This window comes from Dipodomys merriami, unplaced genomic scaffold, assembly GCF_024711535.1.
Source record: "Dipodomys merriami isolate MVZ:Mamm:240054 unplaced genomic scaffold, mDipMer1.0.p SCAF_69, whole genome shotgun sequence".
NCBI classification, from domain to species: Eukaryota; Metazoa; Chordata; class Mammalia; order Rodentia; family Heteromyidae; genus Dipodomys; species Dipodomys merriami.
The window spans coordinates 6,114,335-6,129,238 of record NW_027206279.1 but is presented as its reverse complement, the minus strand read 5'-3'; the positions used below and the strand labels follow the sequence as shown (position 1 = coordinate 6,129,238).

The window sequence follows — 14,904 nt, the reverse complement described above, 5'->3', positions numbered from 1 at the left end:
ACTATGGCGCTGTTTACATTCATCTCTGTCTTTGGCAAACCTTTCAGAATCTTACTGGAAGGAACGTTAGCAACTGAATAGGGAATAGGTTGAGAAATACGAATCCAACAGTCCAAAACCAAAAATTTTGGAGCCTTTTGAATTTTAGAGTTTTAGCTTAAAATTACTGGTAAAGGTGCTGGGAAGGTGGCTCAGTGGTAGAGCGCTCGCCTTGTATGCTTAAGACCCTGGGTTCGATTCCTCAGCACCACATAAGCAGAAAAAGAAAAGCCGGAAGTGGCACTGTGGCTCAAGTGGTAGAGTGCTAGCCTTGAGCTGAAGAGCTGAGGGACAGCACCCAGGCCCTGAGTTCAGGCCCCACGACTGGACCCAAAAAAAAAGAAATTACTGGTAAAGTCTGTGCATATATTCTCAAGTCCAAGAAATCTCAGAGATTTCTATTCCTGACCATGTTAGATAAGGAATACTTGGCTTATATATTGTTCATTTATTTATTTAATTTAGTTATTTATTGTTGGTCATGGGACTTGAACTCTGGGTCTGGGCGCTGTCCTTCAGCTCTTCAGCTCAAGGCAAGAGCTCTACCATTTGAGCCATAGCACCACTTCCGGTTTTCTGAGTGGTTTATTGGAGATAAGTTTCTTGCCCCAGCTGGATTTGAACCACGATCCTCAGATCTCAGCCTCCTGAGTAGCTAGGATTACAGGCATGAGCCACTGGCACCCGGCTTATATATGGTTTAACAGTGGTTTCTTAATGTTCAGATTACTCAGGATAAAGAAAAAGCAGAACGAAAAAGAAAAGCTGAAGCTGCTAGGCTACACCGCCAGAAGATCATGGCTCAGATGTCTGCCTTACAGAAAAACTTTATCGAAACTCACAAACTAATGTATGACAATACATCAGAAATACCTGGGAAGGAGGACTCCATTATGGAAGAAGAAAGGTAAAACAAAACAAAACAAAAAACAGCTTGACTTTTGGAGGGAAGATTATTCACCTTGAATCAGGCTTTTCCAAAATGCATTTTATACTAATGGACATGAAGGTGGGAGCAGCAAAAATGGAAATCAATTTATGTCATTTTAAATGCATGTGCATTTTAGACACCTATTTACGCAGTTCACAAATTCCCCATCAGGTTTATGATTTTTGACAAAAATGACTATAATTGTTGCGAAATGATAACCAATTCATCCCCTGAGGAATATGGTTTATGCTAGTTTTTCTTTGTTAAAGAGAAGTCAGTGTTTATGAGTATGGTCGTGAATGGTGCGTCAAAAGGGGAAAATGCTAAATTTGTTTTTTTGCACCTCAGTATAGTGTGCTTATAGGGAAGTTGGTGAACCTTGTAAGCCATGCTCTGTGAACCATTATATAAGTGCAGGGAGCCAAGGGAAGAAGAAAAAGAGCAGTACTTGGAGATAAATCCCAAGAAGTTTAAAATACTGAAAATATTCCCTTATTCTCATTTAAAAAACCAAACTTCTGCCAGGCACTGGTGGCTCATGCTTGCAATCCTAGCTACTCAGGAGGCTGAGATCTGAGGATCATGGTTCAAAGCCCTCTTGGGCAGGAAAGTTCGTGAGACTTTTACCAGAAGTGGTGCTGTGGCTCTAGTGGTAGAGCGGCTAGCCTTGAACTGAAAAGCTGAGGGACAGCACCCAGGCCCAGAGTTCAAGCTCCATGACCAAAAAAACAAACTACTGTTATTTAAGCCAGAATTATGAAGCTGTGTGAGGCAATGAATGCTTATAATCCCAACCCTGGATCAGAGGCAAGAAGATTGCAAATTCAAGACCATTGTGGGATACATAGTGATGCTTTCTGTCCAAAAAAACAAAAGAGACAATAATTTCAGACATTGTCTTTTTACATTGTATTCCATGTCATATATCTGTATTCCTGAAATTGAGTGTGCTAGCATGAACCATAATGAAGACTATTTTAAAATTAAAAATCAAAAGAGCCAAACATAGTAGTGAACACCTATAATCCCAGGTTTATAGGTGAGAAGATAAGGCAGGAAGCCAGCCTGTGCTTTAGCAAGATCCTATTATGTAAAAAGAAAACAATTAAGATAAATAAAAGAAGTATGCGGATGCTGTTCAGTAGAAGTGCTTGTCTGCCATGTTCAAGGCAAATGTAACTAGCAAATTAATTAATTGCTGAATGTGTCCTGTACTAATGTGTCTCCTCCAAACAATAGAAATAATGCAGTAAGTTCCCTTTGACAGTCTTGTACCATTCCTGATGCTTATATATAGACAGCCTTGCTTATAAATGGCCATTGTTGTAGACCTTTCTCCATGCATTTATAGATATGTGTGCATAAATAAAATAGATACTCTGATAGCATAATCCTCTGATTTCTCCTTCTGGAGGACAGATTAGAACATGGCTTGAACTTACATGACAGGTGATTGACATCTCTGCGTAAGCAGAACTTAGCAATACTTTAACTACTTCTGTTCTGCCTTTAAAAGGGGAAAAAAGAGGGCTGGGAATGTGGTTTAGAGGTAGAGTGCTTGCCTAGTATGTATGAAGCCCTGGGTTCAATATCTCAGTACCACATAAACAGAAAAAGTTGGAAGTGGCTCTGTGGCTCAAGTGATAGAATGCTTGCTAGTCTTGAGCCAAAAGAAGCTCTGGGACAGTGCCCAAGCACTGAGTTTAAGCTACATGACTGGCCAAAAAAAAAAAAAAAAAAAAAGAAAAGAAAAGGAGGGAGCGGATTAGACCCAAAAAATGAGGTTTCTTTTATTTATTAGTGGCTGGTTTTTATTTTATTGTACATTTTGGTCTACAGCTTACTTTACCAGTATGTTGTTTTTTTTTTTTTTATCATATTCAGGACACTTAGGTTATTTCTTATTTTCCCTTATTAGTTTGTTGGAGCACTTTTGTATGTGACTCACCTAGTTGTGAAAGCAGTTTCCCAAGTAGAACACAACATGTGAAAGGTGTGAGTCAAAAATATTAATAAATATGGCTACATTGTCCTTCAGAATAGCTTTACCAGTTGCTGCTGCCAACAGTGTTTGAGCTTACCTATCTACGTCATTCATACCAGTACTTAATTGTTTGTACTTGATAATACTTGATGCTAAAATTGAAATATAGCTTAGCAGTAGCCCATTTGCTTACAGTGCACACTCACTCCTCAGCATCACGAATAGAAAGATAAAATAAAAGTTCTTTTTTTTTTTTTTTTTTTGGGTCCGGTCGTGGGGCCTGAACTCTGGGCCTGGGTGCTGTCCCTCAGCTCTTCAGCTCAAGGCTAGCACTTCTACCATTTGAGCCACAGCGCCACTTCCGGCTTTTTTCTTTTTGCTTAGGTGGTGCTGAGGAATCGAACCCAGGGCCTCAGGCATGCAAAGCAAGCACTCTACCACTGAGCCACCTTCCCAGCCCTACAGTAAAAGTTCTAATGTAACTTGTTTTGCTAGTTAATATAAGTATGAGCATCTTTTCCTGTGATCTCATAATGATGAGGTTTAGCAATAGTTTTTAATATTGAAGGCTGTTAATGTTGTGTGTGTGTGTGTCTTGTTTAGGCCTTTCCTATCCCAAAGTCACAATTTTAATTTTATAGGCTATCGTAAATATTAGAGATAAAGTTAAACTTGGTGCAGGGATCCAAATTTTGTATCCTTTTTTTACTTTTTTTTTCCCCTCAAAGCTCCTCTGGTTACAAGTTTTATAAATACTTGTTGGAATTTTTACTGTGGTATCACATACAAATATGCGCATATAATATTTTCCAGCTTTTGCCTTATTTGCACAAATGGTATGATGTACATACTATCTTGCAACTTCCCATTCTAAGTCATCTTGGGAAATCTGTGTTCTTCAATAATAAGCGAGTTCGGTGTTTGTCAGTACTGGCATTTGGGCATGACAGGTGCACACCACTGCTCCCAGTTCTTATGCTCCCACTTAGTTTGTGGATGACAGGTGTGTGCTCAGCTATTAGTCAAGATGGAATCTTAGGCCCCAGCTGGCTTTGAACCTCTCTACCTTCCAAATGTGATTTCTTCTTCTTCTTTTTTTTTTTTTTTTTTTTTTTTGCAGCACAAACAATTTTCTAGTGAGAAAATTGATTAAAGCTAGAAAGTTCAAGGGAAATACTTTTATGGTAATAATATTACTTATTGTTTTAATTTTTGTTATTTTTGTTTATATAAAAATCTACAAAGATACAAAGTCAAGTGGCCAAAATGTACTTATTCCTTTTTAAAAACAAACAACTGTTCTTATCTTTAGTAGCTTTACAAAGAAGATGCCATTTAACAAAGCATTTTAGACTATAATGCAGCTTGATCAGTGTTATCCCTTCAACATTCTCTCCCTTTTTTTAGTTTTATGGTATATAGTGAATTCTTAACTGCGTTCTCCCCCTCTTCCCCACTTCATACGTTTTTCTTCTCCTCTCCCTGTGGTCCATCCCTGCCTCTTGCAAGGTTTTCTGGTGTTGATTTTGTTCTTTCCAAAAAATTACTTTTTGAATTCTCCATAGAGCCTATTATACTTCAGTTAGTTAGTTTGTAACCTCTTGTGTACTGCCCAACATGCTTACTTACAGATTTATGGCTATATTCTATCTACCACAAATGAAGGAGACTGTGCAACCTTTGTTTCTCTGGATCTGGCTTACTTCACTTAATATAATGGTAATTATATAATTATCATGAACATGTAATGATAAATTTTATAAATACAATTGGTTTCTTTTGTCAGCATCCCAGCAGTCAGCGACTACTCTAGAATTTCTTTGGGTCCTAAACGGGGGCCAACTGTTACTGAAAAGGAGGTGCTGACATGCATCCTCTGCCAGGAAGAACAAGAGGTGAAAATAGAAAATAATGCTATGGTATTATCAGCCTGTGTCCAGAAATCCACTGCCTTGACCCAGCGCAGGGGAAAACCCCTAGACCTCTCAGTAGGTATGTATTCTTTCACACACATCTTTTTGGCCATTTCTTTTTCTTCCAATATAAGTGAAGAAAAAAATACTCCTTTTGAAAGAAATTTGGGAGTGAGGATCCATTTAGTCCTATTGGCAGATCCCATACCCACATGTAAAATAGACTTTGGGTTTTACATGTCAGGTTGGCTCCTTTATTCAGTTTTATTTTTTCTTAGCATTTGACCACATTGCTTCTTCCCTCCCTTCTCTCCCCCATCTCCCTTCCCCATCCCTCCTCCTGTACTCTCCCCTCTCCCCTTTTCCTTCCTCCTCCTCTCCATCTCTTATTTGTCTGTTTATTTATACTGTGGCCTGAACTCAGGTCCTCTTGTTCTCACCTAGCTTTTTCAGTCATGTGTGGCATTCTACCACTTGAACCACAGCTGCACTTCTGGCCTTTTGCCTGTTATTTGGAGATAAGAGTCTCACAGATTTGTCTGCCTGGGCCAACTTCAAACCTCAATCCTTGGGTCTCAATCTTCTGAGTATCTAAGATTTGAAGTATAAGCCACCAGCACCAGGCTTTATTGTTTATTCATTCATTCATTCATTTTTGTCAGTTGTGGGGCTTGAACTTGGCCTCAGTGCTATGCTTGAGCTTTTTCACTCAAGGCTAGCACTCTACCCTTTGACTCACAATACCACTTCAGGTTTTGTAGTGGTTAATTGGAGATAAGAATCTCATGCACTTTCCTGCCCCAGCTGGCTTCAAACCATGATCCTCAGATCTCATTCTTCTGAATATTTGGGATTGCAGGAATGGGCCACCAGTGCCAAGCTTACTTTATTTTCATTTTCTCCCTTTTTTTTTTTTTGTCGGTCGTGGGGCTTGAACTCTGGGCCTGGGCACTGTCCCTCAGCTCTTCAGCTCAAGGCGAGCACTCTACCACTTGAGCTACAGCGCCACTTCTGGTTTTCTGGTCGTTTATTGGAGATAGGAGTCTCACGGTCTCTCCTGCCCGGGCTGGCTTTGAACCGCGATCCTCAGATCTCAGCCTCCTGAGTAGCTAGGATTACAGGCGTGAGCCACCAGCGCCCGGCTTTATTTTTATTTTCTCTTATATTTTGTTCATTTTACTTTATCATTTGAAAGTAAATTGGGCTGGGCATTGGTAGCTTATGCCTATATTCCTAACTACTCAGGAGGCTGAGATCTAAGGATCACAATTCAAAGCCAGCCCAGGCAGAAAAATCCCCATGGGACTTTTATCTTCATTTAACCACTCAACTGATAGTAGAGATGGGGCTTAAAGTGATAGCGTACTAACTTTGAGCAAAAGAGGCCACGACTGATAAAAAAGAGTGGGCTGCTGGGTGCTGATGGCTCATGCCTATAATCCTAGCTACTCGGAAGGTTAAGATCTCAGGATCGTGGTTCAAAGCCAGCCTGGGCAGGAAAGTCTGTGAGACTCTTATCTCCAGTTAACCACCAGAAAACTGGAAATGGCACTATGGTTCAAAGTGGTAGAGCTCTAGCCTTCAGCACAAATTGCTCAGCAATAGTGCCCAAGCCCCAACTTCAAGCCCCACAACTGACAAAAAAAATAGTAAGTTGGAAATATTGTAATATTGTATAAAAAACGCTAAATATTACTGCATTCATTTTCTAAAACTAGGGCCAATCTTTTATATTGGTCATATGATTATCATAGTTAAGGAACTTAATATCATCTAAAATATTTAAGAATAACATTTTATTAACTATACTTCCACAACTGTTCTGACATGATATTGTGATACTTGGACATTTCTAGGAAATGAAATTTTGTGATTACAATTTTTTACCTGTCTCCATGTCTACCTTTTAACTTTGGAAGAGATGAATATATACCTCTGTTCATTTTGTTTGTTTGTTTCTTCTTTCTGAACCAGAAACCATGGACCCACTTTTCATGGATCCAGACTTGGCCTATGGAACTTACACAGGAAGCTGTGGGCATGTCATGCATGCCGTGTGCTGGCAGAAGTAAGTTGTTCCACTGACATGTTCTTGAAAGACAGTAGGAACTTTGAAGTTACCACAGGCCACAAAAAGGCATGTTTTCTCATGTCTTCTTTCCTTTGTTCTCTTAATAGAATATTTGAAACAGTTTTAATGACTTAATTCTGTGCCTTTGATACTAATTATTACAAGTCTTAGAAATTTATGCATAAAATTAATTCGAGATACTGATAACTCCAGAACTTGGTAGCCTTACTACTGATAGTAAGATAACCCTTATCTCTGCACTGGAAACTAAGGAAATGATCTCTTCTTTTATGTCTCCATAGTTACAGTTCAGTAAACTTCACTTTAAACTGTATCTGCCATGACATAAACTGTTTTCCATAATTTTAACATGAATAATTTTGCACTTGAGTTCTAAAACTCCAAATCTTTGCACTTGGAAAAAAGCCACCATGTGGTTCTGAGCGGACCTGTGTCTTTGGGATTTTGCAGGTATTTTGAAGCTGTGCAGCTGAGCTCTCAGCAGCGCATTCATGTTGATCTTTTCGACTTGGAGAGTGGAGAATATCTTTGCCCTCTTTGCAAGTCTCTGTGCAATACTGTGATCCCTCTTATTCCCTTGCAACCTCAGAAGATAAACAGGTATGTTTTAGCTTATGCATAAGTCAGTGTTTAAATGCCCATCGTTAACCTTTAGAGGAACTAGTGTACTTTTTCATTTCATAACTTTTAAAATTAGATTGAAAGCATAACATTTGGTCCTTAAGAAAACTAAGGTGGTCACACAAGTCACTTTGCCATGCCTAGATCTTTCATACACAATTAAAACAGTAGAACACTGAGGGTCCAAGTGCTATGTCATTTGTTTTGAGACCTGTATGAAAATTTAAAAAAAAATAAAACCACTCTCATACCACCTTTGGTAATGTGTGAACATTTAGAGCTTTACTTTGTGTGTATGCATGTGAATACTAGGATTTGAACTCAAGACCTTGAACTCTTGCTTGACTTCTTTTGCTCAAGGCTGGTGCTATGCTACCTGAGCTACACCTCTACTTCTGGCTTTTTCTAGGTAATGAGAGATAAGATTTGTTTGCATAGACTGGCACTGAACAATGAGCCTCGGATCTCAGCCTCCTGAGTGGCTAAGATTTTGTATATAAGACACCTGCGCCTGTCTAGTGCTTTAAAAAATTTCATTCTGATTACCTATAAATAGAATATAACAACAAATTTGGGGTGTGTGTGTGCATGTGCATGTGTGTGTACTTACTGATCCTGGTGCTTGAACTCAGATTAAGTGCTATCTCTGAGCTTCTGTGCTCAAGGCTAGTGCTCTACCACTTTGAGCCACAGTGCCATTTTTGGCTTTTTGGTAGATAATTGGAGATTAGAGTCCCACAAACTTTCCTGCCTGGGCTAGCTTTGAACTGTGATTCTCAAATATCAGCCTCTTGAGTAGGCTTTTACAGGTAAGAACCACTGATGCTGGGCTCAGTGTTTTTTGTATTTGTTTTAGATGACAACTAAAACTTTTTAATTATTTATTTTCTGTATTTTTCTTCTAGTATGTGATGATAATAGTGCTATTTAAAATTGATCTTCAGTTTCTTTAAAACATGGTGAACTTGTGGACTAGGAAGGTGGCTCAGTAGTAGAGTGTTTGCCCTGCATGCATGAGGCCCTGGGTTCAATTCCTCAGCACCACATAAGCAGAAAAACCCAGAAGTGGCTCTGTGGCTCATGTGGTAGAGTGATAGCCTTGAGCTGAAGAGCTGAGGGACAGCACCCATGCCCAGAGACCCCACAACCAGCAAAACAAAACAAAACAAAACAAAAAAACATGGTGAACTTGTATCAATAAACCTAAGTTCTGATAAAGGAAATGGTTTTGCTGATTTGATGAAAATGTATTTGACTGGTGATGTAGCTCAGTGGTAAGAGCACTTAACATGTACAGGTTCTGAGTTCAATCCTTCATACTATAAAAAGCAGAGACAGACTCCTTATCAAAGTGATCAAACTTAAAAATTTGCTAGAAAAAATTTCAAAACCAGTATGCTAATATTTTTAAGTCATAGCTAGTTATAATTCTCACTTTTGAGAACCAAAACAATTTCTTAGGTCAGATTTGTGCCCATAGATACAGATTTATTGTGCATCTTTAATTTGCTTTTATGGGAAGGTTTTTCTTTTCAATAAAACAGAATCAGTTAGCCTTTTAAATAGCACTGGCTGGTCCTTTGGTCCTCAAGAGCTGTTTGGGTCAAGCCCCTGTCTTTCTGTAATGTTCATTGCCAGCCCCTCCTCCTCATAGTGAGAAACACTGTGGGGAAACAAAAAAGCAGCCAGGTAGCTACCTATCAACTAGCTCACGACACTATGTGTGGACAGAATTGTGAGGAAGCTCCTCTCTAGGATGGTAATGTTTGAGTGAAGACGCCAATAAAATGAGTGACAGTATCCCTGGAAGACGATACTGCACAGGCAATGTCAAGAGCAAAGGCACCAAGTTAGAAACCTAGGCATGTTCCAGTCACAGCAGGGAGGCTGCGTGCTTGCAAGCAGATAGCCAGATTAGGAAGGGACTCATGAGCTAAATTGAGAAGCATGTGATGGGAAACCACTGCAATATTCCAACAAGAGAATATTTGACCTATAGTTTTAGAAGCTCCCTTTGATTGAGGTGTGTTAAATTTGCACTTAATAATAAAATACAGGAATCGAAGCAGAAAGAGTAGTAAATAATTCCGTTCAGGGATTAGCGTAATAGTTAATTTAGGGTACATTATAAGGAATTGATTTAGAATATATTCATAAGGTAAAACCTGTAAAAGCAGCTAAGAGATAATAGTGTGAGAGAATCAAGAACTCAGTGACAATGCCTATTCCTGCTTTAAACAACTAGAATGTTATTTATGTTTACTAGTACTTAGTATTCTGGGCAATAGATGTGTGGGGAGTGTCTTATTCCTTATACCTTTTTTTTGTTTTTTTGGTCATGGGGCTTGAACTATGAGCCTGGTCACCCCTGACCTTCTTTTGCTCAAGACTAGCCACTGCACCACTTCTGCCCTTTCTGTTTATGTGGGTAGTGAGGAATCAAACAGAGCTTCATGCTTGTTAGGCAAGCACTCTACCACTAAGCCCTCCTTATACTTGTAAAATCCTCTTTCTTCCCAAATAACTTCACCTTTAGGCACATGTTTCTTTGACTTTGATAATTAATCTGGAGGAATTTGATTTTGGTCATGGTGGTGGTGGTGGTCATAGAGCTTGAACTCAAGGCCCAGGCACTGTCCCTGAGTTTTCGCACTTCAGGCTAGCCCTCTACCACAGCACCACTTCCAGTTTTCTGGTGGTTAATTGGAGAAGAGAGTCTCATGGACTTTCCTACCTAGGCTGGCTTCAAACCATAATCCCCAGATCTCAACCTCCTAAGTAGCTAGGATTATAGGCATAAGCCACCAGCACCTAGCAGAATTTGGTTGTTTTTTTTTTTATTTTTATTTCCGGTCGTGGGGCCTGAACTCTGGGCCTGGGCGCTGTCCCTCAGCTCTTCAGCTCAAGGCTAGCGCTCTACCACTTGAGCCACAGCGCCACTTCCGGCTTTTTTCTTTTTGCTTATGTGGTGCTGAGGAATCGAACCCAGGGCCTCATGCATGCAAGGCAAGCGCTCTACCACTGAGCCACCTTCCCAGCCCCTTTTTTAAATTTTTTTTTTTTTTGGTCGGTCGTGAGGCTTGAACTCTGGGCCTGGGCGCTGTCCCTCAGCTCTTCAGCTCAAGGCCAGTGCTCTACCACTTGAGCTACAGCGCCACTTCCAGAATTTGGTATTTTTATGTAGCCACTTCCTCAAGGAAAGACTTAGGTGTTCAGCTTTTCAAATCAACTTTGTTCTGATGATATTAATAATTTCTAAATTATGTGTTTTGTTTTTTTCCAGTGAAAATGCAGAAGCTCTGGCTCAACTTTTGACCTTGGCACAGTGGATACAGACTGTTCTCGCCAGAATATCAGGTTATAATGTGAAACACACTAAAGGTTTGCTTGAATTTATTTTGTATTAGTTGTGTGCAAATTATGTCTGAATCTTTAATTTTTTAAGAAAAGGCAATTATGCTAAAAGAAGCACAGACTTGTTAGATATCAGGAAAAGGAAGTTTCTGAAGTCAAGACAAAGGTTGATTTATATCAGTGTCCTCTGTTTAGTCATTTTTCTTACTGAGAGGCAGAAGAGGTAGGCAATTATTCTGGAGTCATTCTGCCTGACTTTGAATCTTAGATCCAAAAATCCATCTCACTCAGTAAGGATCACTACTGGGTCTGTGATCTTGGGTCAGTTACTTAAGCTCATTGCTACCTCAACTGTCATATCTACAATTAGGCAATAGTAATGTCAGTACCTTTTTCATTGCTTGAAGAATTGGATTATTACGTATAGAGTAGAATAGTGCCTGGCTCCTAGAGCTATATGTGTTAGCCATTACTAATACTGATATTATTGGTATGTTACCATTAACACTAATAACAGAAACATTTTAAAACTATTACCTTGTCTGGAGTAATGTGTGTGCCTGTAATCCTACCTACTCAGGAGGCTAAGGTGAGGAGGATCAAGATTCCAGGCAGTCTACACAAAATGTTCTTGAAACTCAGTTGAAGAAATTGGATGCTATGTTATTCTGGTTACCAGATAGGAGGATCACAGTCCAGTCCCAGGTCTGGGCAGAAAAGCAAAGTCCTATCTCAAAATAACAACACAAAGAGGGCTAAAGGCTTGGTGCAGTGCCTGCCTAGCAATGCAAGACCCTAAGTTCCAACCCCAATACTAGACAACCACTTAAATCTACTGCCTTATTTGCATGTTCCTTACAATTTAGAGACTAGTTTTTAGTAGAGATATGCTTGGGAAAGAAAAAGGACATTTACAATATTTAGTGTAAGTATTTAGAAAAGTATCTCACTTTACTCGGCTGTGAATAAATGGGATAAAAAAGAATCCAGCTGATTTTTTTTTTTTTTTTTTTTTTGTCGGTTGTGGGACTTGAACTCTGAGCTTGGGCGCTGTCCCTGCACCCTTCAGCTCAAGGCAAGTGCTCTACCACTTGAGCCACAGCGCCACTTCCAGTTTTCTAGTGGTTTATTAGAGATACGAGTCTCATGGACTTTACCGCCCGAGCTGGCTTTGAACCGTGATCCTCAGATCTCAGCCTCCTGATTAGCTAGGGTTACTGGTGTGAGCCTGGCCCACCTCAAGGCTAGCGCTCTACCACATGAGCCACAGCGCCACTTCTGACTTTATTCTGCTTATGTGGTGCTGAGGAATTGAACCCAGGGCCTCAGGCATGCCAAGCAAGCGCTCTACCACTGAGCCACCTTCCCAGCCCCCAGTTGAAATTTTTTTTAACCCATATTGCTCTGCTGTCAAGATTGGCCTTGTACCTGGGGGCATAGTGGTCCTTCCACCATGACCTTAGTGGCTGGCACAACAGGCTGCGCTTACATGTCCTGCTTAAAAGTTTACTCCAGGGGCTGGCAAGGTGGCTCAGTGGTAGAGTGCTTGCCTTGCATGCATGAAGCCGTGGGTTCGATTCCTCAGCACCACATAAAGAAAAAAGCCGGAAGTAGCGCTGTGGCTCAAGTGGTAGAGCGCTAGCCTTGAGCTGAAGAGCTGAGGGACAGTGCCCTTGCCCAGAGTTTCAGGCCCCAGGGCCGGACCAAAAAAAAAAAAAAGTTTACTCCAGTCTCATTCCTTCCTTAGATCTAAAATTGATGACTAATTCACCTAGAAAATATTTCAGAACATTTCTAGGTATCAACAGATTATTTATGTTTTATTTCTTTCATCTTTCCCTTCTTTTATTTGTCCCAGTGTTCCCCATGTATTTCACCTTCTGTAATGCTGAGTGTTTAATCAGATGCTCATTACTGTATAAGCCTTTATCTTACCTCCCTATAGAACAGATGCATACCTTAATGCAGAAAGAAAGAATTAGATCTGTTTAATAGAATTTAAAGCCAAAGGGGCTGGGAAGGTAGCTCAGCGGGAGGGTGCTTGCCTCATATGCATGAGGCCCTGGGTTTGATTCCTCAGCACCACATAAACAGAAAAGGTCGGAATGGTACTGTGTCTCAAGCAGTAGAGCATTAGCCTTGAGCTGAAGACTTGAGGGACAGTGCACAGGCCCAGCATTCAAGCCCCATGACCAACACCTCCGCGCCCCCCCCCCCCCCGCCAAAAAAAAGCCAGAATTGATTAATAGAAGCTGTAGCAAGGGAAAATATTTAAAGCCAGAATTGATTAATAGAAGCTGTAGCAAGGGAAAATATTTAAAGCCAGAATTAATTAATAGAAGCTGTAGCAAGGGAAAATATATTGTGGAGAAAATGGGACTTAATTTGATCTCGGGGTAAATTTGGAGGTGAGGAGATAGGTATGAGGAGAACGTTTTCTAGAAAGTATGAATATGACATTTTTCAGATACATTAAAAAAGCTTAGCTTACCAGAGTTGAGGGTACATAGTAGGAAACAGAGGAGACTCTGGGACAAGGTTATGGAGGGTTGCAAATAAGAACTTGGACTTGATCGTTTAGAGACAGAATGATAATACAACAGTCAGCAGTGAATGTCTTTGGCAGCATCCTAATTATCCCTTCTCCATTAACTTTATATGTTTCACAATTGGTTCCAATGGAGTTAACAACAGTATGTTTGTTAGAAAACTCCTTATTGAAAGAACTTATTTTACTTAGAAATCATTATTTTATTTTTTAAAATAAAATTAGCATATTGATGTCTAAGAATATCTACATGGAGAAATATTAATATGGAGAAAGGAAAAATCATCCCAATATCATTTCTGGTTGCCTGGGTGGAGAATGTATGAATGCTTATTCAGTGCCTTCTAGTATTTTCTAAGATGATCATGTATAATTTTAAAAAGCAACATGTATTACTATCAGATTAAATTTATTCATGATTTTTCTTTCTTTTTCATTTTAATGTATAAGGAGAAAGCCCAACCATTCCTGTCTTATTTAATCAAGGAATGGGCGATTCCACTTTTGAGTTTCATTCCATCCTGAGTTTTGGAGTTCAGTCATCGTAAGTATCCATGAAGTTTATAAATGGTTGTAAAAATAATAGTGAAAACAGTCCTTCCATCTTTCTTTCCTTCATTTTTTATTTGTAAAAGTATTTATTCCCATTTTCTCCCTGGAGCTTTATTTGTATTAGTAAAATAAAGTGGTTTGAGATATTAAAAATACATGTTTCATGGCATATATTTTTCACTACCAATGACAAAAAGTCAATTCTGTATGGTCCAGAAGAGGATCAGCATTTTAGATTTATTTCACTTAAAGTTACATTTCACTTCCCTTGTAATCAGTTTTTCATATATATATATATATATAAGAGGCATTAGCCTTCAAATCTACCCCACATGTTATCTGGAAGATACTTATGTGATAACACTTTGAAAAATACATAATACAATAAATCAAGTATCATTAATTCACAAATATTACTATCTGGACTTTTGTCGTTTTAACCTTTGTTTATATTAGCTGTCCTATTGCTGCTGAGGTATTTATTGCAAATGGAAGTTCCAAAAACCACGTTACCACTCCTTTGCATGTTATTACCTTATCACACATACCTGTAAGACAAGCACATACATACACCTATCTATACAAGAGTACTTTCCAGAGGTTCTAATCTCTAATTTAACAAAACTATTTACTTCTGTCAAAAAGGATTTGCTGTACCTCATGGCTCATGCCTGTAATTACACCTACTTGGGAGGTAGATGTCATGAGGATTTTGATTTTGGGCTAGTCTGGGAAAAAAGTTTGTGCGATACTCCCACCCAGCTGGGCATGGTCATTTCAGCTACATAGGAAGTGGAAATAGCATTATGGCCCAGGCCAGCCTGAGCATCAATACAGAACCTTATTTGAAAAGTAATTAGAGCAAAAAAG

The 14,904-nt window shown here is 39.4% G+C and overlaps 1 protein-coding gene and 1 non-coding gene across 2 annotated transcripts in view; both read left to right on the top strand.

The window, feature by feature from the left end:
- Positions 1 to 14,904, top strand: part of Ubr1 (ubiquitin protein ligase E3 component n-recognin 1) — a 97,514-nt gene that overhangs the window by 59,809 nt on the left and 22,801 nt on the right. The window contains exons 29-34 of the mRNA XM_070005914.1: positions 765 to 946; positions 4,741 to 4,946; positions 6,842 to 6,935; positions 7,410 to 7,559; positions 10,864 to 10,961; positions 13,933 to 14,026. Of these exons, the coding sequence (XP_069862015.1) occupies positions 765 to 946; positions 4,741 to 4,946; positions 6,842 to 6,935; positions 7,410 to 7,559; positions 10,864 to 10,961; positions 13,933 to 14,026 (824 nt within the window). The remainder of the gene's footprint in view (positions 1 to 764; positions 947 to 4,740; positions 4,947 to 6,841; positions 6,936 to 7,409; positions 7,560 to 10,863; positions 10,962 to 13,932; positions 14,027 to 14,904) is intronic.
- Positions 2,346 to 2,478, top strand: LOC138816309 (U8 small nucleolar RNA). The gene has a single exon (XR_011368611.1). It is a non-coding gene; the product is annotated as a U8 small nucleolar RNA (small nucleolar RNA).